Here is a 14,132-nt window from a genome sequence, read left to right as displayed (position 1 = left end):
ACAATGCCACAATCTTTACTATACCAGGTTTCTAGACTTACTCTGAAGGTCACAACGATGTTGTCGACTGCAAAAAGTTTCTGAACGACGGTCAGGGGCCTGAAAGACAAATAGAAGACCACATCATACATGAGCCAGTCGATTCTACAGGTGTATGACGACGTGTCTACCCTTTGGACCATTTATGCATTGCTGAAATGGGACGAAACGGACAAGTATTCTCAAGGATTGTTGCCCGCTAATAGGATTCTACATTTGTGTTCATAATTATTTCATTTTGCTTAGGGACATGCATTACCACAGCAACGTTGACAATCTAGCACCTACGCCCCGGAACGAGATGATCTGTTAGGCACATTATAACCAAAATTCGCACGAGCGAGCACTTATGTCTACTCTACGAGTTTCTAGCTCATCTGTTCTACGGAGAATGGAGCTTCGGTTCAGAGACCGACCCGGAGATTTGGCTTCGCCTGCACTCAAATCCGATGCAAATGCCGATGTGACGATGCGGATCGAATCAAGCCGGCAAACGGATGCCGTCTACGTCTGACTTCGAAGTAGCAACATAGCTGAGCAGTATTCTTGATCTCCGAACCGAGCATAAACAACGCCAGAGTGACAACGGCACGGATATTGAGCCGAAGACTCCAAGTCCGGAGCATCCAAACGGGTCACATCCTCAGTTGCGGCCCAGGACGTCCTTGTTTGCGTAGGCTTCCCCGCACGCAGCTGGAGCGATCACACTCTGCCGAAGCAAACTAGTGAGTGACCAAGCCGGGGCCCCTCTCCTGTACCCCAGACTGTTCACCCCCACACAAAGTCTGGGGTTGAATCTGGGGGTGGGAGATAGTCTGCCAAGGGCTGGAGAACAATAGACACGAGAGATTGGTCTGAACCTAGCTTGACGAATGGCACTCAGTACATTTGTCAGGGTGTCTGTTCAGCAGAAATACGTGCAGTTTCCCGTGGCATCTGATGAACTCGATGATAGCAACCGATTCACGAACATCAAGTCCTCGTCCTTGACCAGAGGACAAAGGACAGCAGACGTTTCCTTTCAAAACTCGGAGCTAAATTTCATCAAAGCAACCCCACAAGACACCTCCAATATGGGCGAGATAGAGAACAAGGTTACTGAAGAAAGGGTTGAGTCTGCATCTGATTTGCTTCAGAAGCCGCAATTCGACGATGGCAACTTCGAAGCAAACGTGCAACTTGCTGATGGAGATATCACTTATCTTATTCCAACTCCAAGTTCAGATCCACGGGGTAAGGTGAAAATTTATCAAGGTCCCTTCAGAAGCTCAGGTGCCTCTTACTAACTTTCGACTCAATAACTTAGATCCCCTCAACTTGAGTCCACTTAGGAAATGGGTTAGTCATCTTCCGACAAATCGACAGCTATGCCTCTATACCAAGCAAAACTGACGCGTATATTCGTGGAACAGATCATAACGATGACTTGTGCGACTTTTGCTGCGATCGGCCTCGTCCAAGTCTCCGGCCTTGGAGCTCTTCTCGGAGAGTTCATCCCCGAGTACGCGGCCGAAGGAAGAGGATACGATGATATCTCCCATCTCATGACTTATCCGTCCTTGTTCATGGGTCTTGGAAACCTCATCGGAATGCCTCTTGCACTTGCCGTTGGTCGTCGGCCGGTTTTCCTTGGATCCTGTGCCTTGGCTGTCATAGGTTCTATCCTTTGCGGTGTTCAAAAGAGCTACACATCTCACCTGGTTGCTCGTATGGTACTCGGACTAGCTGCAGGTCAGAGCGAGGCTCTTTGTCCCCTGATGGTGCAAGAAGTCCACTTCCTTCACGAACGCGCCCGCTGTCTGATGTGGTTCACTCTCTGGCAGTCAACACTTAGCGCTGTCTACTCGCTTCTCACCTCCTACATCGCCGCCGGTATCGGCTCGTCTGGCTGGTACTTTTTGGGCTCCGGCTTCGCCGCCGTTACATTGATATTCGCCATCTTCATGGTACCGGAAACCAAGTACGATCGCCCGCTTGCCGCATATCAAGGCCAGACTGCCCAGGTCTCCCACTTCGTCAGCCCAGCTGGCCCAGGAGTCGACGACACTACCGGGGTTTACACCGAGATGCTCACGCGCAAGACCACCACAGAGCCCCGTCAGCTTGACTTTGTTAACTTCAAGCCTCGCACCTTTGCGTCTGACCTTCGTCTCTTCACCCAAAAAAACGACTGGAAAGAAGGCTGGCAATGCTGCACCGGCGTGGCTCTCGTAACCTTCTTCCCCGACATGATGTGGGCCCTTTTGCTCAACGGCTTGACGATGTAAGACGCAACCCGGGCTTTAGCCAATCCATGCATTCACAAAGTTTCAGTGTACTGTCACTAACGTATCTAAATTCATAGCGGCGTCAATATTGCTCTTGGTACTACATACGGCGAGATCCTCCAGCACGCTCCATATAACTGGAAGTCATCAGTTGTCAGTTTCGCCATGACTGGCCAAATTGTGGTCGCATTCCTTGCTCTTCCAATCTTAGGTAGAGGATCAGACTGGGTTATCAAGTTCTTCGCTAGAAGGAATGGTGGTGTTCACAAGGCGGAATACCGACTCATCCCTCTGATTATTCCCGTCATTGTCGGTACTCTAGCATCTGTCCTCTACGGCCAGGCAGCTGAGCACCCTGATAGGTACCACTGGTTTGCCATTGTGTTTCCTCTGAATGCCTACTACTTCGGCTTTGTTGGAGCAAACCAGGTCGGCATTACCTATGCCCTCGATGCGTACCCGACTCGTTCTGGCCCGGTGCTGGTCATCATCTGTGCTATGCGCGGTGTCATCTCTTTCGGAACAAGCTATGGAGTGACACCTTTCATCGCCTCCATGGGGTACGATGGTGCCTTTGGTATTTATGGAGCTCTTACGGCAGGTATAGGTGCTGCCGGGATCTTTGTCTTTATCTGGGGCACTCAGATCAGGGAGATGGTATCTAAATGGTCTATTGCAAACACCGCAGCGACCCCGTCATACAATCATTAGGATTGTCACCTGTGGTTCAACGAGATTTCCAATATTCGAAGTCAGTTGGTTGTGGTTGGTACCTGACTCTCTGACTCCCGAGCTTTAGCTTGCGTGTAAATACCTTAGGATGTTCATGATAGTGTGTTGGTATGGAGCCACTGATTGAATGAGGAAAAAGGAGTTTGAGGTGGAGGAAAGAAGTGCTGTCATCTTTGACCTAACTTTGAAATTCTGCTGTGTTACGTGTTTGTGTCGCAACTCTGTATTCTACTAGCATATTCAAGAAGATGGGAGGGCTGTATTATCAAGTAATTTTAATGTCCCGTGGAACTACCGACTCTGTAAATACGCTGCCAATTACATGCACTTTTAACACCTCTTCGCGTAACACAAAAGCAAAGCCTTCGGTAATTTACATGAAATTGGAAGATTACAACAGAGCTCATAATATGCTGAAAGCTCCTCTTTCCCAAGCCCACGCGGCATCAGGCCGCTTAGGTGGAAAGCAAGTAGTAATATAGAGTCATGGAGTAGTAGGCACGGAAGCTTTCAAGTCGAGGCCGGTGATCATTCTCAGAATATACTCGACATTTCTTGAGGTTATCTTAGAGCATCTACATACTGATATTACTGCATCTATCCAGCTCTTGAAGTATTATGACTGAATAAAGGGGAGGATGATGCGACTCTGATGTTCCGGTCCACAGTGGATGAAGTGCTCGCCCTTATTCCTCTCATAGTCTGGCCTCTCGGTAGAAAATGCCTTGTACTCGGCGATGGAAGGGAATTGGCCGCCAATCTGCACCTGGACCGATTCATCCGCCTCATAATCTACACCCATGGCCCAGATACCAATTTCTAACTCCACAATGGTGCCAGGTGGGATCTTGTCTTCCCGGTCGTGGGGATGAAATGGGAACTGAGGATGCATTGATCTCTCTGGGTCAGTGTTTCGGTGAGATGCCCTCAGCTGGCCGACCGAGCCGAGATGTAAATTGGTGCTGCTTTGCTCTTTCTTCGGGATGTAGTGGATGGACTTGACAGGTGCAGCCCAGAACGGGAAGCAAAGGTGCATCATGGTCTTTCCCTCTCTATCAAGCTTTCTGACATTGACAAACACGTTCATGTCATCGTGCGATGGGCAGGACATGTATAAGACTGCCTTCGGGATGCCAATCAGGCGAGAGGGTTTATCGAAAGTGTAGGTGAACTTGGCCAGCGAATTGCCGTCTTCGGAGTTGTATGATACTTTTGAGGGATTTGAGGGAGCGGTCTCGGACAGTGTTTCGTTGTCAAGATAGAATGTCTTGTACTCGGTGTTCGGTGGAGGGAAGTCTTCGAAACCGATGTCGCTCTCTGGCTCCTGGTCGCCAAACCTCAAGGATGTCCACCGCACCTTAGGCGTCTTCTCCCAGCCGTTTTCGATGCCTCTAAGATACCTGTCAAAGAATTTCTTCGGCAATCGTCAGCACACCTTTCGACAAAGAGCGTCAAAGAAGAGTTTTGAGACTTACTGCCAAATCCTCATTCGTCTCTGGTACGCTGTACAGATCGAACCATTCCTGCCAGGCACTCCATCGAATCCATTTGTCAGGCGTGCCCAGTTCCATGAAACCTCTGATGCTACCCATGGTATGGATGGAGCTAAAGTCGGAGCCAGAGATGTAGGCCGGGATGTTGATCGCCTTCATGTTTGCGCGCTTGTCTTCCCACCAAATGTTGGAAAGGGGACTTCGGCGGTACATCTCCGCAAAATCTTCTACGCCTGAAGTGCCTTTGATAATAAGACTGGTGATTAGATCGAAGTTGCTCATGGAGAAAATGCCACCTCGCACGAATTGCTCTCGGAACAGATCGCCGCTGGCCTCCCACGGCGCGATCGCTTTCAGGGATGGAGGGTTGAGGGCAGCAACGTGCCACTGAGCAATTGCAAGCGCAGAATTACCCGCCATACCGACATTTCCATTACACCAATCGAACTTTGCGAGAGCCTCGATAACATCGTAAGCGTCCTCGGCATCTTGCAAACCCATGATTGGGACTTGACCGTCGCTATTGCCGGCGCCTCTGCTATCGACACTAATGATCGCGTAGCCTTTGGGGCACCACCGTTGCGGATCGAGACCTTCGAACTTCTCCAGGCCACTCAGATCGCTCTTCTTGACACAGCAAGACCATGGTGTCATCGGGAGCATGGTAAGCGCACTATATTTTTTGCCGTAAGGAGACCAGCCGACGATGGCGGGGATCTTCTCGGTGCTGTCCGCCGGCCGGTAGATATCAATGTAGAGTCTGCATCCGTCTCGGACTTTGATTTCGACATCGTGATCGATTCGAATGTCGCTCTCGAGAGGCTTCGCATTATAGCCGTTCCAGCCCTTTGGCAGGACTTCGGTTCGACCCGGCGTGAATCCCTGGTAGTTGTTGGTGCCGATTTCAGGCTTGCCAATTGGCTTATACGCGATTTGAATTGGAAGAGGCATGATCGTGTTTATTCGGTTGATACTTAGGGTTGGATGACGGAGATAATGTGAAGTAATTTGACATCACGAGCGGTTCCTCTGATCATTGAGCATGCAAACAAAGTTCTTTTTATGGAATGCGTGATTCAATGGTCCTACGAGAACATCGCGTTGTCGCGTAGCTCAGGTCCCATACCTCGAATGCCTCGGTCTAACTCTGCCCGGAGCGGGCTCTCCAAGCGGATATGCAAGATTCGGTGGGGTAAGGAGTCCGTGGCATGAGATCTAATCCAAATCGCGGGGCAACCGGCCCCGCCTTTGCTGCGAAACTGCGGAGAAGAGTATACCAGAGAGATTGTCCGAACCGAACCGAACCGAACCGAGCTGCCCGAAGACACAATAGCTGTCTCATCAACCAAGGGTCAAACGGATGGCCGAACCGGGCCTAGGATGAAGCCCGAGGGAATGCGGCTCCAGGCATGAGAGATCGATTCAGGCATGAGATCATGCGGGGAAGCCTGGCATACGGGTCTCAGGATAGCCTCATGAGTTGACTTTCAAGATCTCTGCTAATTAGGGAAAGAGAGAGACGATACATAAAACCGTAGCAATGATGACAATCATTCTAGATTTAGTGAATCTCTTTTTCAACAGCTGACCAGCCGAGTATCTCCCATACCATCCGAATTACCAACTTGACCAGATACTTATACGAACATCAAACATGTCGAAGAGCCTCTTGAACCCCAAGTCAAACTACGGCGATTGGCGCGACTTCTTCTTTGAACATGGCTACGCCATCCTTAAGAACGCTATTACTCCTGAGCGAGCTGAGTACTACAAATCAAAGCAGGTCGAATGGCTCAAATCATTCAACCGTGGATTTGACCCGGAGAATGAAGACACATGGACCTCTGAGCATCTCCCCGTCTCCTTCAAGGGTGGCATGTACGGGTCCTATTGCGCTCCGCATGAGCGATTCGCGTGGGAAGCACGAATGTGAGTAGCCGTCCTCCAGGAGCTATGAGTCCTGGTGCGTGTGCTGAACTGTCGCAAGGGAACCTGGAGTGATGAATCCGTTCATTCATATTTGGGAGACAGAGGAGTTGTTGGTCAGTTTTGACATGTTCAACATCACGCTCCCTCGCCAGAAGGACTTGAAGTGGTCACCATGGCCCCACTGCGGTAAGTCTACTTGCAGGTTGCTCAATCGCTCCAATGCCTAAGAAAGAAATTCCAGACCAGGATCCCAAGAGAAAGGGTCTTCAGTGCATCCAAGGTCTTCTCAACTTTGCCCCTAATGGAGATGACGATGGTGGCCTTATTCTGATGGACGGCTCCGCCAAGCTCTACGATCAATTCTTTAAAGAGACCCGAGAGATGGCAAGCCATGAAGATGCCCCACCTCCCGAAGAGAATTATCGTGACCTGTTCATCTTCAAGGAAGAGGATGTCAAGTGGTTCGAGGACCGCGGATGCCGCCTCATCAAACCCAACCTTGAGCCAGGCGACCTGGTGCTTTGGGATTCACGGTATGTCCCCAAGACTACAGCCCCAGTTCCCGCCAAACCCTCATGCTGACCATATCAAGATCGATGCACTATGCCAAACACCCTACAGGAACTCAAATCAGGCACGCGCAGTACGTCTGCTTCACCCCTGTGAAATTCGCAGACCCCCAGGCCTTACAGGAGAAGGCAGAGATTTTCCGCTCGTGGGGAGGCACCACGCACTGGCCGCACACCAATATTCATCCTCAAGGAAAAGCAAAGAGGGACGGGGTTCTTGACCCACAGGAACGCGAGGAACCTTTGGAGAAGCCCGTCGTGACGGACAGGCTGTTGCAATTGGCGGCGGTCAAGGCCTACTGATATTCGCAACTTCAGCCTGGCGCCAGAGATCATGTAGACATACTTATTAGGCCGCGTACAAATAACTTGTCCTCATCAATTGGGTTGTGTTGAGATCCTGTGAACATGTCAGTGCTTCACTTGAACAGATGCCGTACGTGCCCCACCAACCGACCAATACCCGGACGGCCTAACTCTCATCCCGCCAGCTGATTTGGTGGCTGACTTGGATCTACATGTCCTGGAGATGGAATCTCTATTCCTTGTTCAATGTCTACCTAAGTACTGGTTAGCCGGTGTGAAGTCAACGGTTTGCCAATTGACGTGAGAAACTTCATCTCTCAAAGTACAATCCTGAGTGCGGCCCGCTTCGGGCAGCTCGCTACCTATAGTGAATGGGCCTCACATGCCCACATCTAACTCGATTAAACGGAGCCCGCGATATCCTCAGTCCCAGCAACGATGAAACAGAACCTGAGCTAGAATTACAAATGGCAGCGCGTCGACTGGCCTTTGCTTCCGAGGAACTTTGCCGTACTCCCCCGCCCCCGGATTCTCAAGGCGGGGTTCCCTTGATCGCGGTCTGAATTGGCACTAGTGAGTTCATACTCGACATGGGGAAGCGTCAAGTATGCCCCACGCTCGGGTCAGACGCGCGTGGGGAAATGCAACATAAACTAACCGGCACACGTATCCCTCTTCTTGACGAATGCAACCCATCTGCTTTCCAAGTAACACAGGACCCTCCGTTAGGGGTCTCCAGTATATACCTTGTTGTTGAAGACATCCGGGCCTCGACCGAGGAGAAGACTAGCTCTCCGTCCGGATCTCCCAACCGAGAACCTCTGTTTTTTCACCGTCCGTCAGCAGTCATGCCCGACTCCGTCTCCAGCTCGGGTGAACAGCCACAAAGTTCCCAACCCAAGCGCATTCGACTCTCTCTGGCCTGCAACCAATGCCGCAAAAGAAAGGTCCGGTGCGACGCTCAGACTCCGAAGTGCCACAACTGCATCCTCCGCGGCGACGATTGCCAGACAACGAACCCAAGAAACCCAAACCAGCAGGCCGTACGGAAATGGGCAGCTAAGAGTGCCAGCACTCAAAGCCAGGGCGGCGGCAGTGTACACGAGGTCTCCGAGACACCTCAAGATCACCTCCGTGCCATCTCTCCAAGGCCGCGGCAGTACCTCTCGCCGGCGTACGATGAAAGCTCTGAGGCCGAAGATGCAGCCTTGCGAAAGCTCTCATGGGTCGCGGAGGCATACCGTGCCAATGCGAGGGAGAATCACAGCCCTCATGAGCACGCGGATCTGAATCCTGATATGGCCCTCAACACTGACGAGAGTCCGCATCGGCTCAAGTTCATGGGCGGCAGCAGTGTGCAGAGTCTGACAATGTTCGCCGATCTCTTCTTTCGCAAACGCGGTCTTCGGCCCCTATCACCCTACTTCCGTTTTGGCATGCACCATGTTGAGGAGTTCCAACTTCCTCTATCGTTTCAGCTCCCTCCCCTACCTCCACTTCCTACACTCGATGCCTATCTAGATGTTTACATGAAGAGAGTGTACCCGCTCTTTCCCGTCTTCGACGAGCCCACTCTTCGCTCGGAATTGGGCAGACTTACGACGCTGCAGGATGCTGATGCCTCCGGATCTCTGCAAAATTCCATCGACCCGTCTCAAGTTCCACTGCTAGTCTCTATCTACAGCATCATTTGTATCGGTGCAGACGAAGAAACCGGAACATTGGCTGAAATTGGGAGCCATTACCTCACTGCTGCATACACTCTTCTCGCGCATGTAATATCAACACCATACTTGGCTTCAGTACAGGCTCTGCTACTACTGTCCATCGCGCTGCGTGGCCGTAGTAAAGAGGGCCAAGGATGGCAAATTCTCGGCCAGGCCATCCGCATAGCTCATTCCATTGGGCTCCACCGACACGCCTCGACGCGGCATTCCCGCAACCCCCCCGACGCCGGAGATTCGACAGCTTCGCCGGGCTACCAGCCGAATCGAAAACTGAATGGTCAAGTCTGGTGGGTTTGCTACACCCTTGAAAAGTTAATGGAGCTTGAGACTGGCCGTCCGAGTGCGATACACGATTCGGACTGTGACCAAAAGCTGCCAGAACCAATTCTCGTCCCAGCACCCTCGACACTATTTACATCAAGCCCTGGAGGTCAAGGCGATCGACAGACTATAGACTACTTTCAACCCTGGGCATCGTTATCACGCATCATCAGTAGTATAAGCGCTCACATCTACCGCCGTTCAGGACAATCCCAAACGTCACGAATCCTCCTCGGCGACACGGTCCGTCTAGATACGGCTCTGACGGAATGGGCCCAGTCATTGCCAGCCGAGATCCGCCCTCCCGGGCCAAATAGTGGGAATGCAGATCTGTGCGATACTGGGCATCAGCACTTTGCCATCTTCCTCGCCATCCACTATCACCACGCACTTATCTCGCTCCACCGAGCGGCGTTGGTCTTCCCCGAGTCAATGTATCGAACACACATCAACTCGCAGGCAGATTCGGGGGCACTATCATCCGTCGAGCTCACAAGACTCAGACGAGGAGCTGAAATTTGTATCGGCTCGGCGAGGGCAATGGCCAGACTCATTGGCGAGATTGCAGATGATGCAACGCCTACGCCGCGCGGCGGTAACGGCGGCATGTTCGCCCAGTCTCGCCACAATAGATCAGAGTCTATGGTCTTCACAATGACCCAGCCCCTCATGTCGGCGGTAGCACTAGCTCTCCACATTCTCAAACAACCTAGCTCACGGCTTGCACGGTCCGACTTGGAGCTTCTGGGCATAGCAGCTCAGTATGCGGAGGAGCAGTATACGAAAGTCACCCAGAACCCTCGATTCATCCAAGCGTGCTCCGTGCTGCAGTCCAACATGTCAGAGATTGTGTCTGGTCATCGTCAGAACCGAGCTTCGCTGAGCGTATCGACAGTCGAGCCCTGGCAGGCTATGCAAACGCCGGCAAGGGATTCCGGCGAGGCAAATGTAGACGCGGATATTGACCTGATGGATCTCGAGCTTCCGGATTTGTCGGGGATGTTTACCGAGATCAGCAACACAGACTTGTTTGGGGGTGTTCGGCTAGAGCATCTTTGGGGGATGCTAGGAACAGATGGGCATTTTGCGGATGGGATAGAGCAGCGGCCACAGTCATGATATATTTTGTCTAGGTATGTAAACTCATTGTAATAGGTCAAGTATTACGGACTCTTGCATCAATTGAGGTGGGCGTGTCGGTGTTCTGATCCAGGCACCATAAACCGAGAATCTTCAGTCTACGAAGTATGGTTGCAACCTTGTTTGAGATATGGCAATGGGTAGCGAGGTACCGATTTGGATGCAACCTCGTGTTTGCAGCCAAGCATCCAGCTACATCACTGTAGTCGGGCGTCGGAAGGATTGGCCATCACCTCAAGCGGGGAATGTGATAGAAATCATGCGATAGAATCGGGTTGAAATATGACTTACCTAATGTCACCATTCGACGGGCTGATGCACCATACCACTCAGTACGTCTACATCGTTTCCTGGAGCCGAATCTTACATCAGAATCGATTTGGCTATATCTTGACCTATATACCAGTAGGTCATTGAATATTCACTCGCAAGCATATACCCATGCGCTTATCGTTCTCGCGCATGGTTTTCAGAGATCCTCGGTCGTGAGGGTTACTGGCTGGTGATTTAATTCTCGCTGTCTCTCATGCAATAGTGGTCTGTTTTGTCAACATCAGGCTACTTCGTGTTGAAGCGAAGTATGCTTTGTAGAAGTTGGCCAGTATCTCTGCATGCATAACGCATACATAGAGACCAGAGTCGCTTCTTTACAGGTGATTCCTTCACTGCCCACCCTCAATCTGGTGCTTTTGATGCAACCGGATCCTTCGGAACCTGTGTCTCCACGAAAAGCCTGCGAGTCCAATCCTCCGGACGTCAATGGAATCCGTTGGCTATCCGAGCTCTAGACCTAGGCCATAACCACTCTCCCCAGTAAACGAATTGCGGTGCCGCAGAATATCGCTATGCATCGAATGACGCCGCATATATTTGCATGTGCTAGAGGGCTATGTGTCAAATTAAGGGAGCATCACTAATTCAGCGATCAAGTGAACGTTTCGGTCACCTGTGTTTAGATACTCTCGTTCTCAGATGTAGCAATCATGTATGTATGCAGTGCATTATCACAATACCTTACATCTTCCAATGAAAACGATATCATGCCGCTTCCGGTGACTATCCCGAACTTGCCGTAGATGTTGCAGGCCAGCTTGGGTAGGTATGGAGTGACCAAAGTCATGTGCTATGCCTCAACGGAGTTGAGCTAGGAGTGAATGAATCCTATTCCGAAACACGTTGGGATCTCCGATGAGATAGTCTTAGTGCCCGTTTGATATGTCTTGAGGGTTTAATATGATAATTGCATTAATCTTTGTTGTTGTTGCCAGCCTACTCAAGTATACATGTACTGTATATAAACTATCAAGTTTGCCCGCCCTCCTCTTGCTGATATTCTCATCACAAACATTCTCAACTTAGTCACAGAAGATCACAGGCCTTCCATATTAAATCCTTACAAAGTAAGTGAGTCATATTTTGCATCTAAACTTTTATAGAGGCATAATAGATTTCTCTGATCGCTAACGCTGACTGCCCAAGCTCAGCTAGCCCTACCAAAACTCCGCAATGAGATTATTCGCCGCCGCCATTATCAGCGTTTTCGCTGCGCACGCCATAGCAGCTCCCGCTATCGAAAGCACCGAAGCCTTGGAGGCTCGCGCTGAAGCGGTCGTCAACGAGCTTGTCACTCGTCAGATCTGGTCTTGCACTTGCTCCAACCACAAGAACGTTTGCTGCGGTGCCACTTCTTGCTACACTGGAAAATGCTAGGGGACCACTAGATCCTGATGAAGAAACCCTTCATGATGAGTTTCATTCGTATCTCCAGCGGTGCGTGTGGTAGCTCCAAGATGTGGCTTCGAGTTCGGCTGATTGTTTGGGGTTTAAGTCCTGTGAAGTAAGTAGGATAGTCGATGAACAGGTTGTTGCACTGAGAAAGCCTTTATGGCCCTAAAGCGAAGTCATGTTGCTTGAGTGACTGTGACCAAGTTTCGAAGCCTGCATGTGCTGTCGGACGAAGTACCCGCTTCTTTGTCCACCAATGCCACAAAGTCTTGCAGATGCGAAATCCGTTTCTCACTTGATTCTTGGTTATTATCTGCTAGAGAAACTCCAAAAAAATGTGTTCCCCCTATTTCGTACTTAAGTATTTGAACCCAATGTATGGAGTGTATCCGCATTTGAACTAGGGAGTAAAGTTGAAATTCAGATGATACTGCATAACTTATGAACAGCTGGAGATGGTCTTTGCGACACGTAGCTATAAGACTTGTTTGGCGTTTGCCATCACTCAGATAGTGTAGATCTTATAATCCCCTGGTAGTGGCCGTCAAAGACGATCTTAATGTCGAGATGAATCCAGACCTCCTGGCCATTTCTGAGATAGACACTGATCTTGCCCTTGGCCGATAGAAGATTGATGTTGACAGTGATTGTCCTTGAGGTTGTCAAAGACGTTACCGAGGCTGATGCCGGCGACAGAGATGGTCAAAAGGATTTCATACGTGTTGGTATCGACGTAGCCAACGGTCTGAGGACCAAGACGGACATGTCAGCTGAAATCTATCCAAGGGAATGGCCAGGTGGGCACGGCCAACAATGACGAAACTGTGGCGTTGGAAGCCCTAAGACTTGATAGACCTGAGTAAACGTACCTTAACCGGACCAAACGACCAGTCGATTTGACGGCGCCCATAATCATCTCCCGGTGGCAGGTTGTGGTGAATCTCAATCTGCTTTGCCATCCATAAATTGTCGCCTTGCTCAAGGCATGGAGGACAGAGGGTAACGAGGGCACCTGTTCGGAAAGTTTATGGTCAGAATTCTGTATTCCAAGCACATCCTTCCTAACATTACGTTGGGAGGCAGAATATACATACCAACGTTGAACCCAGGATCATCGTTAAATGCAGACATGGTCAAAAGTTGCGTCAGGGGGGAAGGGGTTTCTGCTTGAGGGTAGAGTTATGTAGTCCTTGGGTTCAGGATAGAGACATGTGTGGAGTGCGCGAGGTGGTGTGACGCCGTGGTGTATTATCGCCCTAGATGATTGGAAACACGCGCCTTTATATCTTCATATCTGCTCTCTCTTACCCTATCCCGTGAACGTATGTCGTACAATTACAGATCTGGTCTCTCCACTTTCGCCCCTCCTGAAAAGAGTCAAAGCATGTCCAAAGTATTGTCCAAGACGCGCTGATCTTCTTCCAGACATATGTTTCTTGCACCGGTGTCTCACCTTCTCGTCGTGAAAGTGATGAATGTCCCCCCCCCCTATGTTCCCTGACGAGCCAGTCAGCGGCGTAAATCATACTTAGACGCTGTCTACTGCATGTGTGTCAACGGAGTCAACCGGAAGCCACAAAGCACCCCTCACGGCATTAAGACGCCTGCGCATCCTCCTACCCCTTTCGAGCCATTTTTCTCCCCAAGAAAGGATCTCAACGTGTTTTAGAGGTTGAAACGCTAAACATCGTGAACATGCCTTCCACGTACGTGTAGTCGTTGGCTGACATTGTTCTCCCCTGACAAGTCGTCATCCCAATGATCATCTATTGGGGGAGTGGCGCCATTGCAGCCCTTTTTTCCGAAGACATCTGGCTGCCACAGATTTTAGTAGTATCTCAGGCACAATGGCAATCAAGTGTCGGTGTGTATAATACTCATCGC

At 50.5% G+C, this 14,132-nt stretch overlaps 5 protein-coding genes across 5 annotated transcripts; 3 read left to right on the top strand and 2 right to left on the bottom strand.

Moving 5' to 3' along the window:
• Positions 1–1,112: 1,112 nt before the first annotated feature.
• Positions 1,113–3,151, top strand: BDP55DRAFT_605809 (major facilitator superfamily transporter; the record flags this gene model as incomplete). The annotated part of the gene is made up of 4 exons (XM_060571107.1): positions 1,113–1,272; positions 1,346–1,377; positions 1,452–2,302; positions 2,384–3,151. The coding sequence occupies 4 exons, from the start codon at positions 1,113–1,115 to the stop codon at positions 3,015–3,017; spliced, it is 1,677 nt and encodes a 558-aa protein (XP_060432619.1). The 3' UTR covers positions 3,018–3,151.
• A 503-nt stretch (positions 3,152–3,654) lies between these two features.
• Positions 3,655–5,556, bottom strand: BDP55DRAFT_702489 (X-Pro dipeptidyl-peptidase C-terminal non-catalytic domain-containing protein; the record flags this gene model as incomplete). Its single annotated transcript, XM_060577941.1, has 2 exons — positions 4,514–5,556; positions 3,655–4,452 (listed from the first exon to the last, which is right to left on the bottom strand). The coding sequence occupies exons 1-2, from the start codon at positions 5,480–5,482 to the stop codon at positions 3,655–3,657; spliced, it is 1,767 nt and encodes a 588-aa protein (XP_060432618.1). The 5' UTR covers positions 5,483–5,556.
• Positions 5,557–6,185: 629 nt separating this feature from the next.
• Positions 6,186–7,332, top strand: BDP55DRAFT_726273 (uncharacterized protein; the record flags this gene model as incomplete). The annotated part of the gene is made up of 4 exons (XM_060579124.1): positions 6,186–6,460; positions 6,519–6,646; positions 6,702–6,993; positions 7,053–7,332. The coding sequence occupies 4 exons, from the start codon at positions 6,186–6,188 to the stop codon at positions 7,330–7,332; spliced, it is 975 nt and encodes a 324-aa protein (XP_060432617.1).
• Positions 7,333–8,028: 696 nt separating this feature from the next.
• Positions 8,029–10,873, top strand: BDP55DRAFT_655603 (fungal-specific transcription factor domain-containing protein). The gene has a single exon (XM_060574327.1). It carries the CDS (start codon positions 8,184–8,186, stop codon positions 10,500–10,502), a length of 2,319 nt encoding a protein of 772 aa, XP_060432616.1. The 5' UTR covers positions 8,029–8,183; the 3' UTR covers positions 10,503–10,873.
• A 1,876-nt stretch (positions 10,874–12,749) lies between these two features.
• BDP55DRAFT_766316 (uncharacterized protein) lies at positions 12,750–13,481 on the bottom strand (the record flags this gene model as incomplete). The annotated part of the gene is made up of 4 exons (XM_060580964.1): positions 13,343–13,481; positions 13,118–13,260; positions 12,968–12,993; positions 12,750–12,900 (listed from the first exon to the last, which is right to left on the bottom strand). Exons 1-4 carry the CDS (start codon positions 13,377–13,379, stop codon positions 12,750–12,752), a joined length of 357 nt encoding a protein of 118 aa, XP_060432615.1. The 5' UTR covers positions 13,380–13,481.
• Positions 13,482–14,132: the final 651 nt, after the last annotated feature.

The sequence above is a fragment of the Colletotrichum godetiae genome (genome assembly GCF_030913485.1).
Source record: "Colletotrichum godetiae strain CBS 193.32 chromosome Unknown BDP55scaffold_10, whole genome shotgun sequence".
NCBI classification, from domain to species: domain Eukaryota; kingdom Fungi; phylum Ascomycota; class Sordariomycetes; order Glomerellales; family Glomerellaceae; genus Colletotrichum; species Colletotrichum godetiae.
Note: the sequence above shows the minus strand (reverse complement) of the source record. Positions and strands in the feature narration are given on the sequence as shown.

Coding starts and splice junctions, on each gene's coding strand:
- BDP55DRAFT_655603 (XM_060574327.1), top strand. CDS start 8,184: ATGCCCGACTCCGTCTCCAGCTCGGGTGAACAGCCACAAAGTTCCCAA.